The sequence below is a fragment of the Tachysurus vachellii genome, chromosome 5 (assembly GCF_030014155.1).
Source record: "Tachysurus vachellii isolate PV-2020 chromosome 5, HZAU_Pvac_v1, whole genome shotgun sequence".
In the NCBI taxonomy this organism is placed as follows: domain Eukaryota; kingdom Metazoa; phylum Chordata; class Actinopteri; order Siluriformes; family Bagridae; genus Tachysurus; species Tachysurus vachellii.
The window spans coordinates 1,401,773-1,417,173 of NC_083464.1; the positions used below are offsets into that span (position 1 = coordinate 1,401,773).

The window sequence follows — 15,401 nt, forward strand, 5'->3', positions numbered from 1 at the left end:
TTACTGTGGCTTAGTAATTAACATTATGACTTCACAACATTGCAGTTTAAAATGCTATACAAATCTCAACAAACTGGTTACCCTTATCTTAAAGAAAGAAAAACACACAATGGTCACTTGAAACCCACAAAAGTAAAAATAAATAAAATTTTACTGAAAATTTACTAATGGAAATCAGACATTGCTTTTGAATTGTGGTTCAACAGAAGCGTTTAAAAAAAAGTAATGAAACTTGTCAAGAAAGATCTAATATAATTTGGACCATGGAAAGATAAGGAGAAATCTGTCTCAGGAGATTAGAAGGAAAATTATAGTCAAGCATGTTAAAGGTAAAGGCTAGAAGACCATCTACAAACAGCTTGATGTTTTTGGGACTATAGTTGCACAAATTATTCAGCAGTGTGTGTATGGTATACCTCGCGGTTCTGGTTTAAGCCCTTAATTATTAGAAAGTTGGTTCCTCCTTAAGAGCAAAATAAGACTCAAATGTAGGGATTGAAAGTAACACGGCCAACCAACACAGGGAAACTTGAGGGGGGAGATAAGCAAAAATACAGAAAACAACAAAACAAGAATCAAAACAAGCAAAAAAAAAAAAACAGAACAAATCTAAGACACAGAGACACACAACAAGAAGAACACAGCAAAAAAAAAAAAAAAACCAAAAAAACAGAAGCAAGACCACAGGATTTAATAGGGAAGGTAATTGGGGAGAAGCAAGGAACAGATGTGCAGAGGTGGGAGCAAGGCATGGCAAAAACATGTGGCAAATACACAGGGCACAAGACATGGCACCAGCGTCACCCAAATGAGGATGAAGTTCACTTTTGAGTCTGGTTCCTCTCAAGGTTTCTCACTCTTTCATCTAAGGGACTTTTTCCTCCCCACAGTCACCTCAGTCACCTCAGGCTTGGTCATTAGGGATAAATACAAACACATTTAAATATAAATCTAAAATTAATCTTATACTTTTGTATTGTATTAATCTTTGTATAATAAATTTCTCATATTATGTTTCTTATGTTCTGTAAAGCTGCTTTGAGACAATGTCCGTTGTTAAAAGTGCTATACAAATAAAATTTAGTGCCAAACCTCTATAAATAACTCAGCTTTTGTACCTATTACTGATTGCAATATTTGATTTAGGTCCAATAAGGGACGAACTTTATTCAATATGTAGGTAAGAATACTGGGGAGGATGAAATTATATTAATATTAATATTAATGTTAATATATATATTAACATTAATATTAATATATATATATATATATATATATATATTCTAATGTTATTTATAAATAAATGTTTAACACTTCCATTTTTGAAAGCATTCTTTGTTTGCAGCATTTTTCACACCTGCCTAAAACTGTTGCACAGTACTGTATATATATATATATATATATATATATATATATATATATATATATATATATATATATATCATTATAATAATGTAAAATTTTGATTAGTCTGAGATTTGAAAAATGTTTAATTATTATTTTTTATTATTATTAATTTATTATAAATTCACACCCTGATTTCTGCTGATTTAAGACAATCTTTAGTTTTGAACCAGACACTTAATGTCAGTTTAACGTCTTTTAACTGAAGATGATTCTTTCTGGTTCTTTCTGCAAGTGGAACCAAATTTATTATCATTTTTGACTTGACTTTTAGAAACACTTCACAAATCTGTGTTTCATAATCAGCCTTTTAGACTTTAACACTGGTGAAATATGACACAAGCTCACAGCAACTGATGATCTGATATCTACCCACCCCAGATAGATGTAGTTATCTCTGGACCTTCACATCACATGCTGTGTTTCTCTTATGCAGCAGGTGTTGCAAAAGAAAGTAAGTATTTGTTCAATTTGGGATTCTGTTATTGTAGCATAACAACCTGGTTAATGTGGTGTTGTTTCATAAGATTCAGTTCTGTCACAGGAGACTGCAGTGTTAAGATTATTGCTTCAGTAATGACAATAAAACCAAATCAGATTAGTGGCTACGTTGGTAAACTTTACAGTAAAATACTGACAGCTGTGTTTCCAGTCACTTACATTGTCACAGGAATACTGCTGTAATCAGTGTCTACAGTCCATGGTGTAATTAGCAAATATCCTACATTAACATTATATAACATTAACACTGTGCTGTTTTATTGTATTAAACTTCATCTCTATTAAACTGTGTTCTAGAGCAATACACTGTATTTTTATAATGAATGCTCTAATTACTGATTTACATACAGTACTGTACTCAGATAACTGGTCAGTAAATAATATTAAATACTAAATATTTCATATTTAGTTTTTTATAAGAAAAGTAATAATAAGTATTAATAATTTATAACAACATACTCTCACATTAGTTTTAAACCTTTTTAAGTAAAGAACAGGAACTTTACTTTGTCGATATATTATATTTGAAATAAAAAACTTTTAAAGTGTAATTAACAGTAACAATTAACAATGCAGTAATCTTAACAAATGTGGACAGACAGACAGACCAACAGCTGAACTGAGAATGGAGTTTTTCAGAAATATATTTAAAATGTCCCAGAAACTGAAGGATCAAGAAACATAATATTTTAAAATGTTTATTTTAGTGATCTAAGTCAGCACAATGGTCTAATGTTATCACTGGGTGGTCATCAGATTATAAGATAAGATAAGATATACCTTTATTCGTCCAACAATGGGGAAATTTGTAAAGAGTAATAAAATGCAAATATATAAAAAGAATAGAGACATAATATAATATACAGTATATACAAAACAAAATGTATAAAATGGTAATATGGTAATATTGGTAGTTTTTCCAAATTTTTGTTATTGCACATGTTTAATACTTAATACTTTGTTATTTAGAATAAAATATAGCCAAAAAAACTACAACAATTCCAAAACAATTCCCAAAATCTTTTCCAGAGAAGGATATATGAAGGTTATGTGGCAACTTTTAGCACACGATGAGAAATGTCAATGTTATTGAGTGAAGAGTTGAACGAACTGTTTACACTAGTGACAAATTGTGAAATGTTTACTGTTCTGAGTTAACTTTTGTGGGAAAACAACGTTTACCAAAAGCTGAAAAAACTACTGTGTTACCAGATTAATACTCAGACATACAACTGGTTATCTGCCTTCTCAAGCTCCAAAGTCGGTTCATCTTCATCACACACAAATGTTAGATGATTAAGATGAAACATTATTTCTCAGTCTTCTCACACCACATTGTTTGTATCCTGTATAAAGAAATGCCTAAAAACTTTTTTTGTTCATGAGTTTTGTTCATTAAAGTTTGATTGCAATACATCTTCTCCCATCATCACAGTAAACCCTGTAGAGATGTTCAGATGAGGGGGCATGGTGGCTTAGTGGTTAGCACGTTCGCCTCACACCTCCAGGGTTGGGGGTTCTATTCCCGCCTCCACCTTGTGTGTGTGGAGTTTGCATGTTCTCCCCGTGCCTCGGGGGTTTCCTCCGGGTACTCTGGTTTCCTCCCTCGGTCCAAAGACATGCATGGTAGGTTGATTGGTTGCGTGTGTGAGTGAATGAGAGTGTGTGTGTGCCCTGTGATGGGTTGGCACTCCGTCCAGGGTGTATCCTGCCTTGATGTGCGATGACGCCTGAGATAGGCACAGGCTCCCCGTGACCTGAGGTAGTTCGGAAAAGCGGTAGAAAATGAGTGAGAGAGAATGAGTGAGATGTTCAGATGAATCTGATAGAGTGTGAAAAACCTGAGTCTGAAGCACAGGTTTAATGTTGGGACAGTGTATGTGTATTCATTAAGAAAATGTAAATATCTGCAGCAGCATGTGTGTGTGTGTGTGTGTGTGTGTGAATGAAGATATAATGATTTGTAATACTTTTTCTATGTATATATTATTGATTTAATTTCTGCCACACAGTAAGATGAAGACTGTGTTTGTGGTGCTGTTGCTTCTTCCGGCTCTGGATTCAGCTCATAAACGTAAGTTTTTATTCACGTTCTTTCTTAAAATATTTCTGATTTATTTTCATATGAATATTGTTGGTTGCTGTAGGACATTAAAGGTGGTAACTTACAATTACCTGGTTGTGTTACAAGGCAGAACTTTTAATAATGTGTCATGTGAATGTGCTCAGAATGAATCATATTCAAAAGTTCTTCTTATACAGAAGTCATCAATTAAATAAATCTGATTAACACCAAAGAGAGAGCAGCTGGTTTTGTACCAGGTTCTTCACATCTTGTTGGAGTTTATAAATGTATATGATCTTACTTATTGAAAGGCATTGATCAGGAGAGAGGGATAAATGAATTTCAATAATATCAGCTGTATCATGGAACCATATCCATTGATATTGTTTAGTCTTATTTAAAGAAATACTTATTTTCTTTCTACAATTAAAACTTGGGCTTTTTTGAGTGAATTTTAAGCCTTTTCTCCAGAAAAAAATCCAAACCTGCCAACCATGTGACAAAATGTGTTTTATTCTGATGAGCAGTTTTAGCCATAATTCTAAAAGATATGTTTGATGTAAATACACCATAAAAACACAATAGTTGCAGTGAAACATAATGGTGTAAGGAACCCTCAGAGGCAGAAGGTGTAGCGTTTATTCCAAACACACAAAGCATATAATCTCTACACAATGCATGTATGGTCTGGGGTCTCATTTATAAAGCGTGTGTACGCACAAAACGGGGCTGGAAACCAGTTTTCGCGCAAAGGTTGTGATCTATAAAAAACAAACTTGACGGGAGAACGTGCGCACCTTTAAGCAAAGTTTGAGACGTGCGTACGCACATTCTGGAGACAAAGGGAATTGGCGACACAGATGGTGAGGTAGTGAACTGAAGTTAGATTGTAGAAAATACATGTGAGAAGAACGATTATAAGAATTAATGACATTTAATTTTCACTCCATTTCATACGTTATATCCACATTATCATGAAGATTAAATCCAACAGTGTTATTTGTGCCGATTGTTTTAGGCTATATACATCTAGTAAAATCCAAACGTAATTCAAATTGTATTAAAAATAATAATAATAATAATAATAATCAGCGCTACTCCGTCCAGGGTGTATCCTGCCTTGATGCCCAATGACGCCTGAGGATAGACACAGGCTCCCCGTGACCCGAGTAGTTCGGATAAGCGGTAGAAGATGAATGAATGAATGAATGAATGAATGAATGAATAATCAGCGCTGCCTTACAGTCACATTGTCCACAACGGGAGCGCAGGAGGAGATGGTGCGACTACATGTGATACAGAATAGCATGAAATACCCTTTTATTAGAGAACTGCAGAACACAGTGTAAAAACGAAATATTTTCCTTAATGTACATATATCATAAAATGTCAAAGTCTGCAAATACAGTCATGAAGCACAATCGCTACTCATCATCGGTCCTAACTATTACGGTGTTCATTACAAAACCGTCATGAAGAAGCATGTGTTCACTATAACATTTTCGTCTTAAATTTTCACCCACAAATTAATTCTGTGATTTTATCAAGGTGTTAACGATCAGTCTAATTACTAGAAACATATAAATCCTCCGGTGACCGGGGTATGTAATGCTTCATGATGGCACTGCTGGCACTGTTGGAGGATTACGCCAATGGCAGAATAAGGAGAGAACGAGTTTTCAGGGACCATGATGATTTCCTGGCCCATGATGATGACTGGCTAATAAGCCGATTTAGATTCCCTAGAGCTGTGCTCTTAGATCTATGTGCTGAATTGGGTCCAGTATTACAGAGGGCAACACGCCGGAACCATGCCATCCCAGTCCAAGTCCTCACCACTCTGGGGTTCTTGGCAACCGGCTGTTTCCAGCGGGAATTGGCAGACAGGTAAATTATTTATATAAAAAAAACTATAAGTAATCCTCAACTTTGTGTTCAACACATGATTCCTTTATCTTGACACATAACAGTGTAGGGAACAGACTAAATGCAGGCGCAGTACATGATGGCTGGCTTCTTGGTGAGTTTAACAATATTAAAAAGTAGAAACTGTAAAAATTTAGTTTTTAATATAATTATAACAATGTTGTTTTTAATATAATTATAACCTGCAGGCGACAGTGGCTACCCCCTGAGACGCTGGCTCTTCACCCCATTCTTAAACCCGCAGAGCGCAGAGGAAACTCATTATAATGAGGTCCACTCTCGTGCCCACGCAGTGATTTGCATTGACTATTTATGGTTAAAAATGGGCGTGTACAGGGCGGGATTTGAGGCTGGTTCACGTACGCACATCTGCGGGGGACGTGGGGGACATGTCCCCCGCACTTTTTATAAAAAGTAAATTCGTCCCCTTCACTTTTTTAGTGGAGAGTTGTGTTCACCACATGTTGAGGTTTTAATGGAGCAATGTATATAAATGCAGCGTGATTTAAAATTCAAAGAGACAAGAAAGTTTAAGATCGTCTATACATGACGTTCACGGCAATCAGTCACTCACTTGTCACGTCATCATCACGCGCCCCCAGTACTGTAGCTCGAGTCACACCTGCGGTCCAGCGTTGGGTTACGATGAGCTCAAAGGGGCAAAAAACGCTTCACTCCTTTTTTATAAAAATGTCAAGTGTAAGTTGGCACATGGTATCAGAATTGTGTTGTACAATGTTTAGTAACTCTGCCTGTTGCTCTTGTTGAATAATTAGCAAGTTTTAATTTAAAGGATTAGAAGGAAAAATAGCTGCTTTGACAAACGTTATATAAACTCTTTTATAACGTCTTTTGTTTTAACAAGTGTGTTATCAAACCCTTCAAATAAGAATAAAGATAATGTTGAACTGAGATTTTACAGCATGTTTAACTGCCAATTCTACATCATATCAAGTATGTGTCACTGTATGTACACGACAGAGACGAGGACGACGAATAGTGACATTAAAGATGTCATTTTAATAATAAGGAGCAGGTAAATAAGGTACAAAGATGTCCTTTTAAGGGCACTGTCCCAGTGGCAAGCTGTTCTATTTCTTTCTTTCTGTTTTATAATCATATATAATCATAACGCATATAAAGCATGATTAAAAAAATCATGATTAAAAATAAAACCTGTCATTTACACAAGGGTTAACTGGAAAAAAAAAAAACAGATAACACTAGACATTTCGTCCTCCCCACTTTTTAAATGATGGCTACGCCCCTGGGGTGATCTGTGATTTATAAAGGGAACATTGCTTACAGGAGTGCATACGCACGGTTTTATAAATCGGAATTTTTTTTGGCGTACGCCATTTTTGGCTTTTGGGCGTACGTAAACTTTTAGTAGGGATCCTACGCACAGTTTTATAAATGAGACCCCTGGGCTTTATCAGCAATCATTTGAAGACTTTAGCAGGAAGGAATTAGTGTTGGGTCAGAACTCGGAGTTTACCATGACCCATTAATTCCTCAGGAGCTTTCGGTTGCAGTATTATAAACTGTTGTAGAAATTACATTATTTACATTTACATTATTCACTCACTCACTCTCTCTCTCACTCATCTTCTACCGCTTATCCGAACTACCTCGGGTCACGGGGAGCCTGTGCCTATCTCAGGCGTCATCGGGCATCAAGGCAGGATACACCCTGGATGGAGTGCCAACCCATCGCAGGGCACACACACTCATGCAATCACACACTAGGGACAATTTTCCAGAGATGCCAATCAACCTACCATGCATGTCTTTGGACCGGGGGAGGAAACCGGAGTACCCAGAGGAAACCCCCGAGGCACGGGGAGAACATGCAAACTCCACACACAAGGTGGAGGCGGGAATCGAACCCCCAACCCTGGAGGTGTGAGGCGAACGTGCTAACCACTAAGCCACCGTGCCCCCTTACATTATTCAATTCAATTCAAATTTATTTAGTACTTTTAACAATTGACATTGTCTCAAAGCAGCTTTACAGAACATAAACATAGAACAAAAGGTTATTATAAAGTATAATATAAAGATTAATTGAATGCAAAACTCAAGATTAATATTATATATTTAAATGTGTTTGTATTTATCCCTAATGAACAAGTCTGAAGTGACTCAGGTGACTGTGGGGAGGAAAAACTCCCTTAGATGGTAAAGGAAGAAACCTTGAGAGGAACCAGACTCAAAGGGGAACCTCATCCTCATCTGGGTGACACTGGGGGTGTGATTATAAATATACAGTCTGATAAATGTTGTATTGATATAAAAGACCACATGGAGTTCACATCTTCTCTTTAGTATAGCAGAGTCTAACTGGAGCTGGTAGATCTCTAGATGTCTCAGGATCCTCACAGAGTCGTCCTCATCTCAGTGGAGATCCAAAATCTTCATCACACGGGAGACAATTGGAGCTGGTACAATTTCTGGATGCCTCGTCATCGGTAGAAAGAGAGAAGCAGTGGAGAGGAATTAACGTAGCTGCTGTTCATAATATTAACAAGCACTGGATGATAATGTGCATTTGGTCTGATGTAATAGATCACAACATTCTCCTAGATCGCTTACAAAATTACACAGGTATTCATGGACAGGCTTTAAGTTGGTTTAGATCCTACCTGTCTGATCGATACCATTTTGTAGAATTAAATGCTGAATCCTCCAGTTTATTACCAGTTAATCATGGGGTCCTTCAAGGATCAGTTCTAGGACCTCTGCTTTTCTCGATATATATGCTTCAGTCTTGGTCCGAAGCTAAGAACAAGTCATTAGATATTGTTCTCCTGTAAGAAGGAGCTCAGTTGAACAGACACAACCTTTTCTAGTATTTTAGACATACTGTAAACGTTAGGTGTGAAATACTGTAGGTCTGTAATTTGATAGTTCATTAGGATCTAAATTAGGTTTCTTAATGAGGGGCCTAATAACTGCCAACTTGAAGGAAAAGGATTTAATATTTAAATAATCTTTTCATGTCTCCCCCTTCAACACAGGTAATGTGTTCCTGTTCCCTCAGGAGACTGACACGGCCTATGTGCAGCTCACTTCAGAGAAACCTCTGAATTTACAGGCCTTCACTCTTTGCATGCGTGTTGCCTCTGAACTCCCTAACGACCGTGAGACCATCCTGTTCGCTTACCGTACTAATGAAGCTGACGAGCTCAACGTGTGGCAGGAGAAAGGAGTATACTCTCTTTACCTGAGAAGCAGTGGTGAAAGTGTTACGTTTAAACTACCGCCGCTGTCTGTTGTCCCCACTCACCTGTGTGTCACCTGGGAGTCGAGAACCGGAGCCACCGCGTTTTGGGTGAACGGACGACGCACCATGCTGAAAATCTACAAACGCGGGTTTAGTGTAAGTCAAGGTGGAGCTATTATTCTTGGACAGGATCCTGACTCGTATCTGGGCAACTTTGACAAAAATCAGAGCTTCGTGGGTGAAATTACAGACGTACACATGTGGGACAGTGTCCTGCGTGCAGGTCAGATTAAGCAGCTGTATGAGTATCAAGACCTGGGTGTACGTGGGAATGTGCTGGACTGGAATTCTCTCAAGTACAAAATCTCTGGGAACGTGGTTGATGTGTCTGAGGTAGACACCGAGATAAATACATGTACATGATATAGCTTCTGATTTGATCTTATTTGATATAATTTAGCATGTGATTGAGGATCCAATTATTATTATTACTGACTAATCAGTGTCTGTAAGTAATGTCCATCTGATCTGAAAGGAGAAACTCTGAAACTGAATAAATAAAAGAATTGTAAAATAAAAAGCATCTGAGAGAAAATACTGAAAGTTGAGAGTCTAATGGTTCAGTTTACTTCACCTCGTTGTGTTTTTGCTGCAAACAGTAACCATGCTGAGATGAAGTTTGAACATTGAGCACTTGGTGCCCTCTGGTGAGCACAAAAGCCATGTGGAAACGTGGAAAAAAAAAAATTATGGAGTGAATGAGCTCAAACACACACAATCACACAATCACACACACACACACACACACACAATCACACACACAATCACACACACACACCCAATCACACACACACAATCACACACACACACTCACACAGACACACACACACACACAATCACACACTCACACAGACACACTCACACACACACACAATCACACACACAGTGTAATATCTTATTAAAAGTGGACACCGTATGAAGAAAAACAAACCTTTCCAGTTAAACAAGTCTGACTGTCATTTTCACATCTCTCTAAAAAACAAGTGTGACAGGATGACGAGTAAAAATGACGAGTCCAAATATTCACTGGTTCAACCAACCATGCAAGAATAACGTGTTAATGATTACCTAGCTCTGTTTTGCCCTTTCCTCTCTGCACACACAATCAGTTGAAGGTGTTTAATCCTGGTGAGGGATTTTTTTCTTCAATAATTATTCTGTTAGTTTCTCTGTTGAATTTTGTTATAAAGTTGTCACATTCTTTTATAAAGCTACACTGAGTATGTGTAGAGATCTGCTGTAACAAGATAATCCTACCACTAGAAACCAGACAGTTTAGTTTCTCAGTCCTAGAGCATTAGTTTCTTGTTAACTAAATTGATAAATGGATTTAAAACCTAAAACCTGTTGGAGAATCTCACTCTTGCTACTTGACCTCACCATCATGTGGTCAGCATATTGAACCTTCATCACAGACACAAACTCCCATAGGAGTTTTCTTTTAATCAGATGACTTTAGGTGTCAAGAAGAAAAGACTTAGTCACCCAAAGTCGTAATACTCAATAAAAGATATTAATACCTGTGAAACTGAGCTAAAACATGGATGTAATAAATAAGTGTGTTCTGCAGATCAAAGTTCCACTCAATTATTCAGATTATTGTTTAAATTGTTGCTGAATTTTGTGTAAAGATAGACTCTCAGAAACAGGGTTGGACTTGCACCTGTTCATTCATTCATTCATCTTCTACCGCTTATCTGAACTACCTCGGGTGACGGGGAGCCTGTGCCTATCTCAGGCGTCATCGGGCATCAAGGCAGGATACACCCTGGATGGAGTGCCAACCCATCGCAGGGCACACACACACACTCATGCAATCACACACTAGGGACAATTTTCCAGAGATGCCACTCAACCTACCATGCATGTCTTTGGCTCGGGGGAGGAAACCGGAGTACCCGGAGGAAACCCCCAAGGCACGGGGAGAACATGCAAACTCCACACACACAAGGTGGAGACGGGAATCGAACCCCCAACACTGGAGTATTTAGTACTTTTAACAATTGACATTGTCTCAAAGCAGCTTTACAGAACATAAACATAGAACAAAATGTTATTATAAAGTATAATATAAAGATTAATTGAATGCAAAACTCAAGATTAATATTAGATATATTTAAATGTGTTTGTATTTATCCCTAATGAGCAAGTCTGAGGTGACTCAGGTGACTGTGGGGAGGAAAAACTCCCTTAGATGGTAAAGGAAGAAACCTTGAGAGGAACCAGACTCAAAGGGGAACCTCATCCTCATCTGGGTGACACTGGGGGTGTGATTATAAATATACAGTCTGATAAATGTTGTGTTGGTGTAAAAGACCACATGGAGTTCACATCTCCTCTTTAGTATAGCAGAGTCTAACTGGAGCTGGTAGATCTCTAGATGTCTCAGGATCCTCACAGAGTCGTCCTCATCTCAGTGGAGATCCAAAATCTTCATCACACGGAAGACAATTGGAGCTGGTACAATTTCTGGATGCCTCGTCATCGGTAGAAAGAGAGAAGCAGTGGAGAGGAATTAACGTAGCGGCTGTTCATAATCTCATTCACTTACGCACTATGGACAATTTTTCCAGAGATGCCAATCAACCTACCATGCATGTCTTTGGACTGGGGGAGGAAACCGGAGTACCCAGAGGAAACTCCTGAGGCACGGGGAGAACATGCAAACTCCACACACACAAGGCGGAGGTGGGAATTGAACCCCGACCCTGGAGGTGTGAGGTAAACGTGCTAACCACTAAGCCACCGTGCCCCCAACCCCGTTTTACCTGAACACTAACTTTTACTTTTAAAGAACTTTTTTTTACTTTTTTTTAAAGAACTTTTACCTTTAAAAAAATTCATGATGTTTGTTTAGGAATGTTCTCTAATAAAATCCAGTTCTTCCAGGAGCAGATTTATTTACTGAGATGAGGTGGAAATCTGTGTAGTTCTGAGGAACGTCTTTTAGAGTCTTGATGATGCAGATGTCAAGTTTCACCAGAAGCATGAGAGAGATTTAAAAATGTAACTTGCTTTGCATTTGGGTGGGGCACGGTGGCTTAGTGGTTAGCACGTTCGCCTCACACCTCCAGGGTCGGGGTTCGATTCCCTCCTCTCCTTGTGTGTGTGGAGTTTGCATGTTCTCCCCGTGCCTCGGGGGTTTCCTCTGGGTACTCCGGTTTCCTCCCCCGGTCCAAAGACATGCATGGTAGGTTGATTGGCATCTCTGGAAAATTTTCCGTAGTGTGTGAGTGCGTGAGTGAATGAGAGTGTGTGTGTGTGTGCCCTGTGATGGGTTGGTACTCCATCCAGGGTGTATCCTGCCTTGATGTCTGAAGGCACCTGAGATGGGCACAGGCTCCCCGTGACCCGAGATAAGCTCAGATAAGCGGTAGAAGATGAATGAATGAATGAATGCTTTGCATTTTTAATTTGCATAGGATTTTAATCTACACTGTGCCAACAAATTCATAGGAAGAAAATAAACCTTCCACACACATATTCTGTTTGCACAGCCAGTAAAATTAAAATTAACTGAAAAACTGTGTGGTGTTTAATCAGGTGAGTGCTTACATACAACAAAAAAATCATTCATTCTTGTAAACTCTATATTTCTGTTGCTGACTGCTTCTTCTGAACAGTGCAGGAGGACATTCGCTCAGTGTGCATTCTTTTTGAAAAATGGACACCCTGGACATCTTGAGAGAAAAACTACACGAGGAAAACATTTTAGAAAAAGTCAGAGAAGAACTCGACCAACATGAAAAGAAGATCGAGAGTCAGAGACTAAAGCTGGAAAAGAAAGACAGAAAGATTAAGAGAATGAAACAAGAACTAGAAGAGAAGGATGAAAAGATAGAGGCACTGAAGGAGGAACTAGAAGAGAAGGATGAAGAGATAGTGGAACTGAAGGAGGAACTAGAAGAGAAAGATAAGAAGATTGATAAAAAGAGACAGAAACTGGATAACAGGGACCAAAAGCTAGAAGAGCTGAGAGAAGAAATTGAGGAGAAAGATGAAACAATAAATAAACTGAGAGAAGAAATAAATGAGAAAGGAGAAGAGATAGACAGAATATAACAAGAATAGAATACAACAAGGCATACGTGGTATCTAATGTGTTGCTAAGTCACATTCTCACCACTGACTTCTAAAGCCAACTGGTGTGTAAGATCCTGATTGGTTAATATTGGGGTGGGGCCAGTTAAAGGGATATGGATCTGTGGATCATTTTAAACAAATCATTTCTTTTTAAGAAAAATAAAATCTTACTCATTTGAACCAAACATATTGAATGGTTTTATTGGTAACAGCATTTTTTTAAGTAGTCAAGTCAAGTCAAGAAGCTTTTATTGTCATTTCATCCATATATATCTGACACAATAGACAGTGACATGAGACAGGACCAGGGAGCTACATAGAACACCACAGAGATAAGGACTGAAGTAAGTTTAAAACATTTGTTCAAAGTTACAATGAAAATGTTTTTTTTTTTTAAATGTTGATCAAAAATCAAAAATATGGCATTTAATGAATGAGACAAACACAACATAAAACTAACTACACAGACAAAGAAAAGAAATAGAGAAAACAAAGATGAAAATAAAATACACAAAAGAAATTGAAATTGGGGAAAGGGAGGAAGAGACTGAAAAAGAAGAAATTACAAAGGAAGGAAAGGAATGGCAAGCTTAGACTCCAAAATTAAATCACACCCTAACTGGAAAATCGTCACAGAAACTTAAATTTACCTTACGATTCAATGCGAGACTCCTACTTAAAATACGCATCTAAATTGATTGGTAGAGGAAACGGTTACTCGCATTGGCTTGCAGCACAAGAGTCTGGATGTAACGGAGAAATCTCAGTCAGGATGGGGTCAGACGTTTCTTCCTGAAGATGGTTCTGGGAAGTGAAGCTTGCTTGAAGTTCTTTGAAGGAAGAAGGAGTCGTCTCTAAGCTGTTCCGAAAATCTGACCAAGGATTGGTGGTGTTTGTGACATTTTAAAGGTCCTGAACTCCACCCATCTTTGGGTAGATGGCCAATACTACGGCCCGGATTTCGGAGGGAAAAACTCAGTTTGTTTCAGGTGTCTGTGGGCGTAGTTTAGCTATAAAACTTTTTAGATGACTTTAAAGTTTTATCCAAGGTGTATTAAGACGGTATGGCGCCTTTCGTGCTCAAATAAAATACACCATTGTTTGAAAAATGAGTAACCAATAATTTTGTGGTCATTTGAATACTAAACATGAAGCGGAATGACGGTATAAAGGCAGCGGTACATTATACACACAGATCAGTAATCAAAGTGTAACTGATGTTACTACGATATTGCGTTCTGATACAGGAGAAAGAAACAAAAACGAAACACAAAACAAAAATGCATTTGCATTAGGGAAGTGAAAAACAGCTAATGTTGTATATATCCTGACATCAGACCTTAAAAGGACATACAGCATTAGAACAGGTATACATTAACATGCCAGGATCGGTAATCAAAGTATAACTGATGTTAATCCAGTGTCGTGTTCTGATACCTAAATAAAATACATCCTTGTCAGGAAAGTAAGGAGCAAATAATTTTAAGTCAGGCAAGCCTTAACAGAAGAAACACATTACAACAGGGTTATAAGAATAAGAATCTTAGAGTATCTTATCTACTTGTTTTATTAGTAAAATGAATGTCCCATTGTGTTGTGTGTGTGTGTGTGTGTATGCGTTTGTAGGTGGGTGCGTGTGTGTGTGTGTGTGTGTGTGTGTGTTTTCTAGTTGAGGGCCCCTATGAGTTCAATCAGAGAAGCGGCATGAGGTTATCTGGTCTTTGTGTAGGATCCAGCCATTCTGGAGCCAGTTGAGTGTGTGTGACACTGTGGAATGCAGACCCTCAATAAATTGTAAACTGGAAAACTAAATGACCTGTACCAGATGCTACAACAGTCAGCAAAAATGAAAATAACGTCGAACATTGAGAAGAATCCAATAAACTAAAATGAATACAGTTTCGTTACACTTTGGGCCGTAATACTTCAACGAATATTCTCAGTCTCCACAGATGCTAACTTTGCCGTTTCCTTAGCACACACAGCCTGCACGTCTCTTCTCGCCATGTGCGTTGCTCCTCCCCTTTCTTTTCCACCTGTAAGTTGTCATTACATGACCTTTTACCTTTCCCTCAACAGTCATTGGCCAACAATAATATTCACATTTAACCCATTAATTGACTATATAAAACAAAC

General features: G+C 38.0%; 1 protein-coding gene across 1 annotated transcript; it reads left to right on the forward strand.

The window, feature by feature from the left end:
* The first annotated feature begins 1,726 nt into the window (after positions 1-1,726).
* On the forward strand, positions 1,727-9,717 carry LOC132845483 (C-reactive protein-like). The gene is made up of 3 exons (XM_060869474.1): positions 1,727-1,858; positions 3,918-3,979; positions 8,917-9,717. Exons 2-3 carry the CDS (start codon positions 3,922-3,924, stop codon positions 9,543-9,545), a joined length of 687 nt encoding a protein of 228 aa, XP_060725457.1. The 5' UTR covers positions 1,727-1,858; positions 3,918-3,921; the 3' UTR covers positions 9,546-9,717.
* The last annotated feature ends 5,684 nt before the right edge of the window (positions 9,718-15,401 follow it).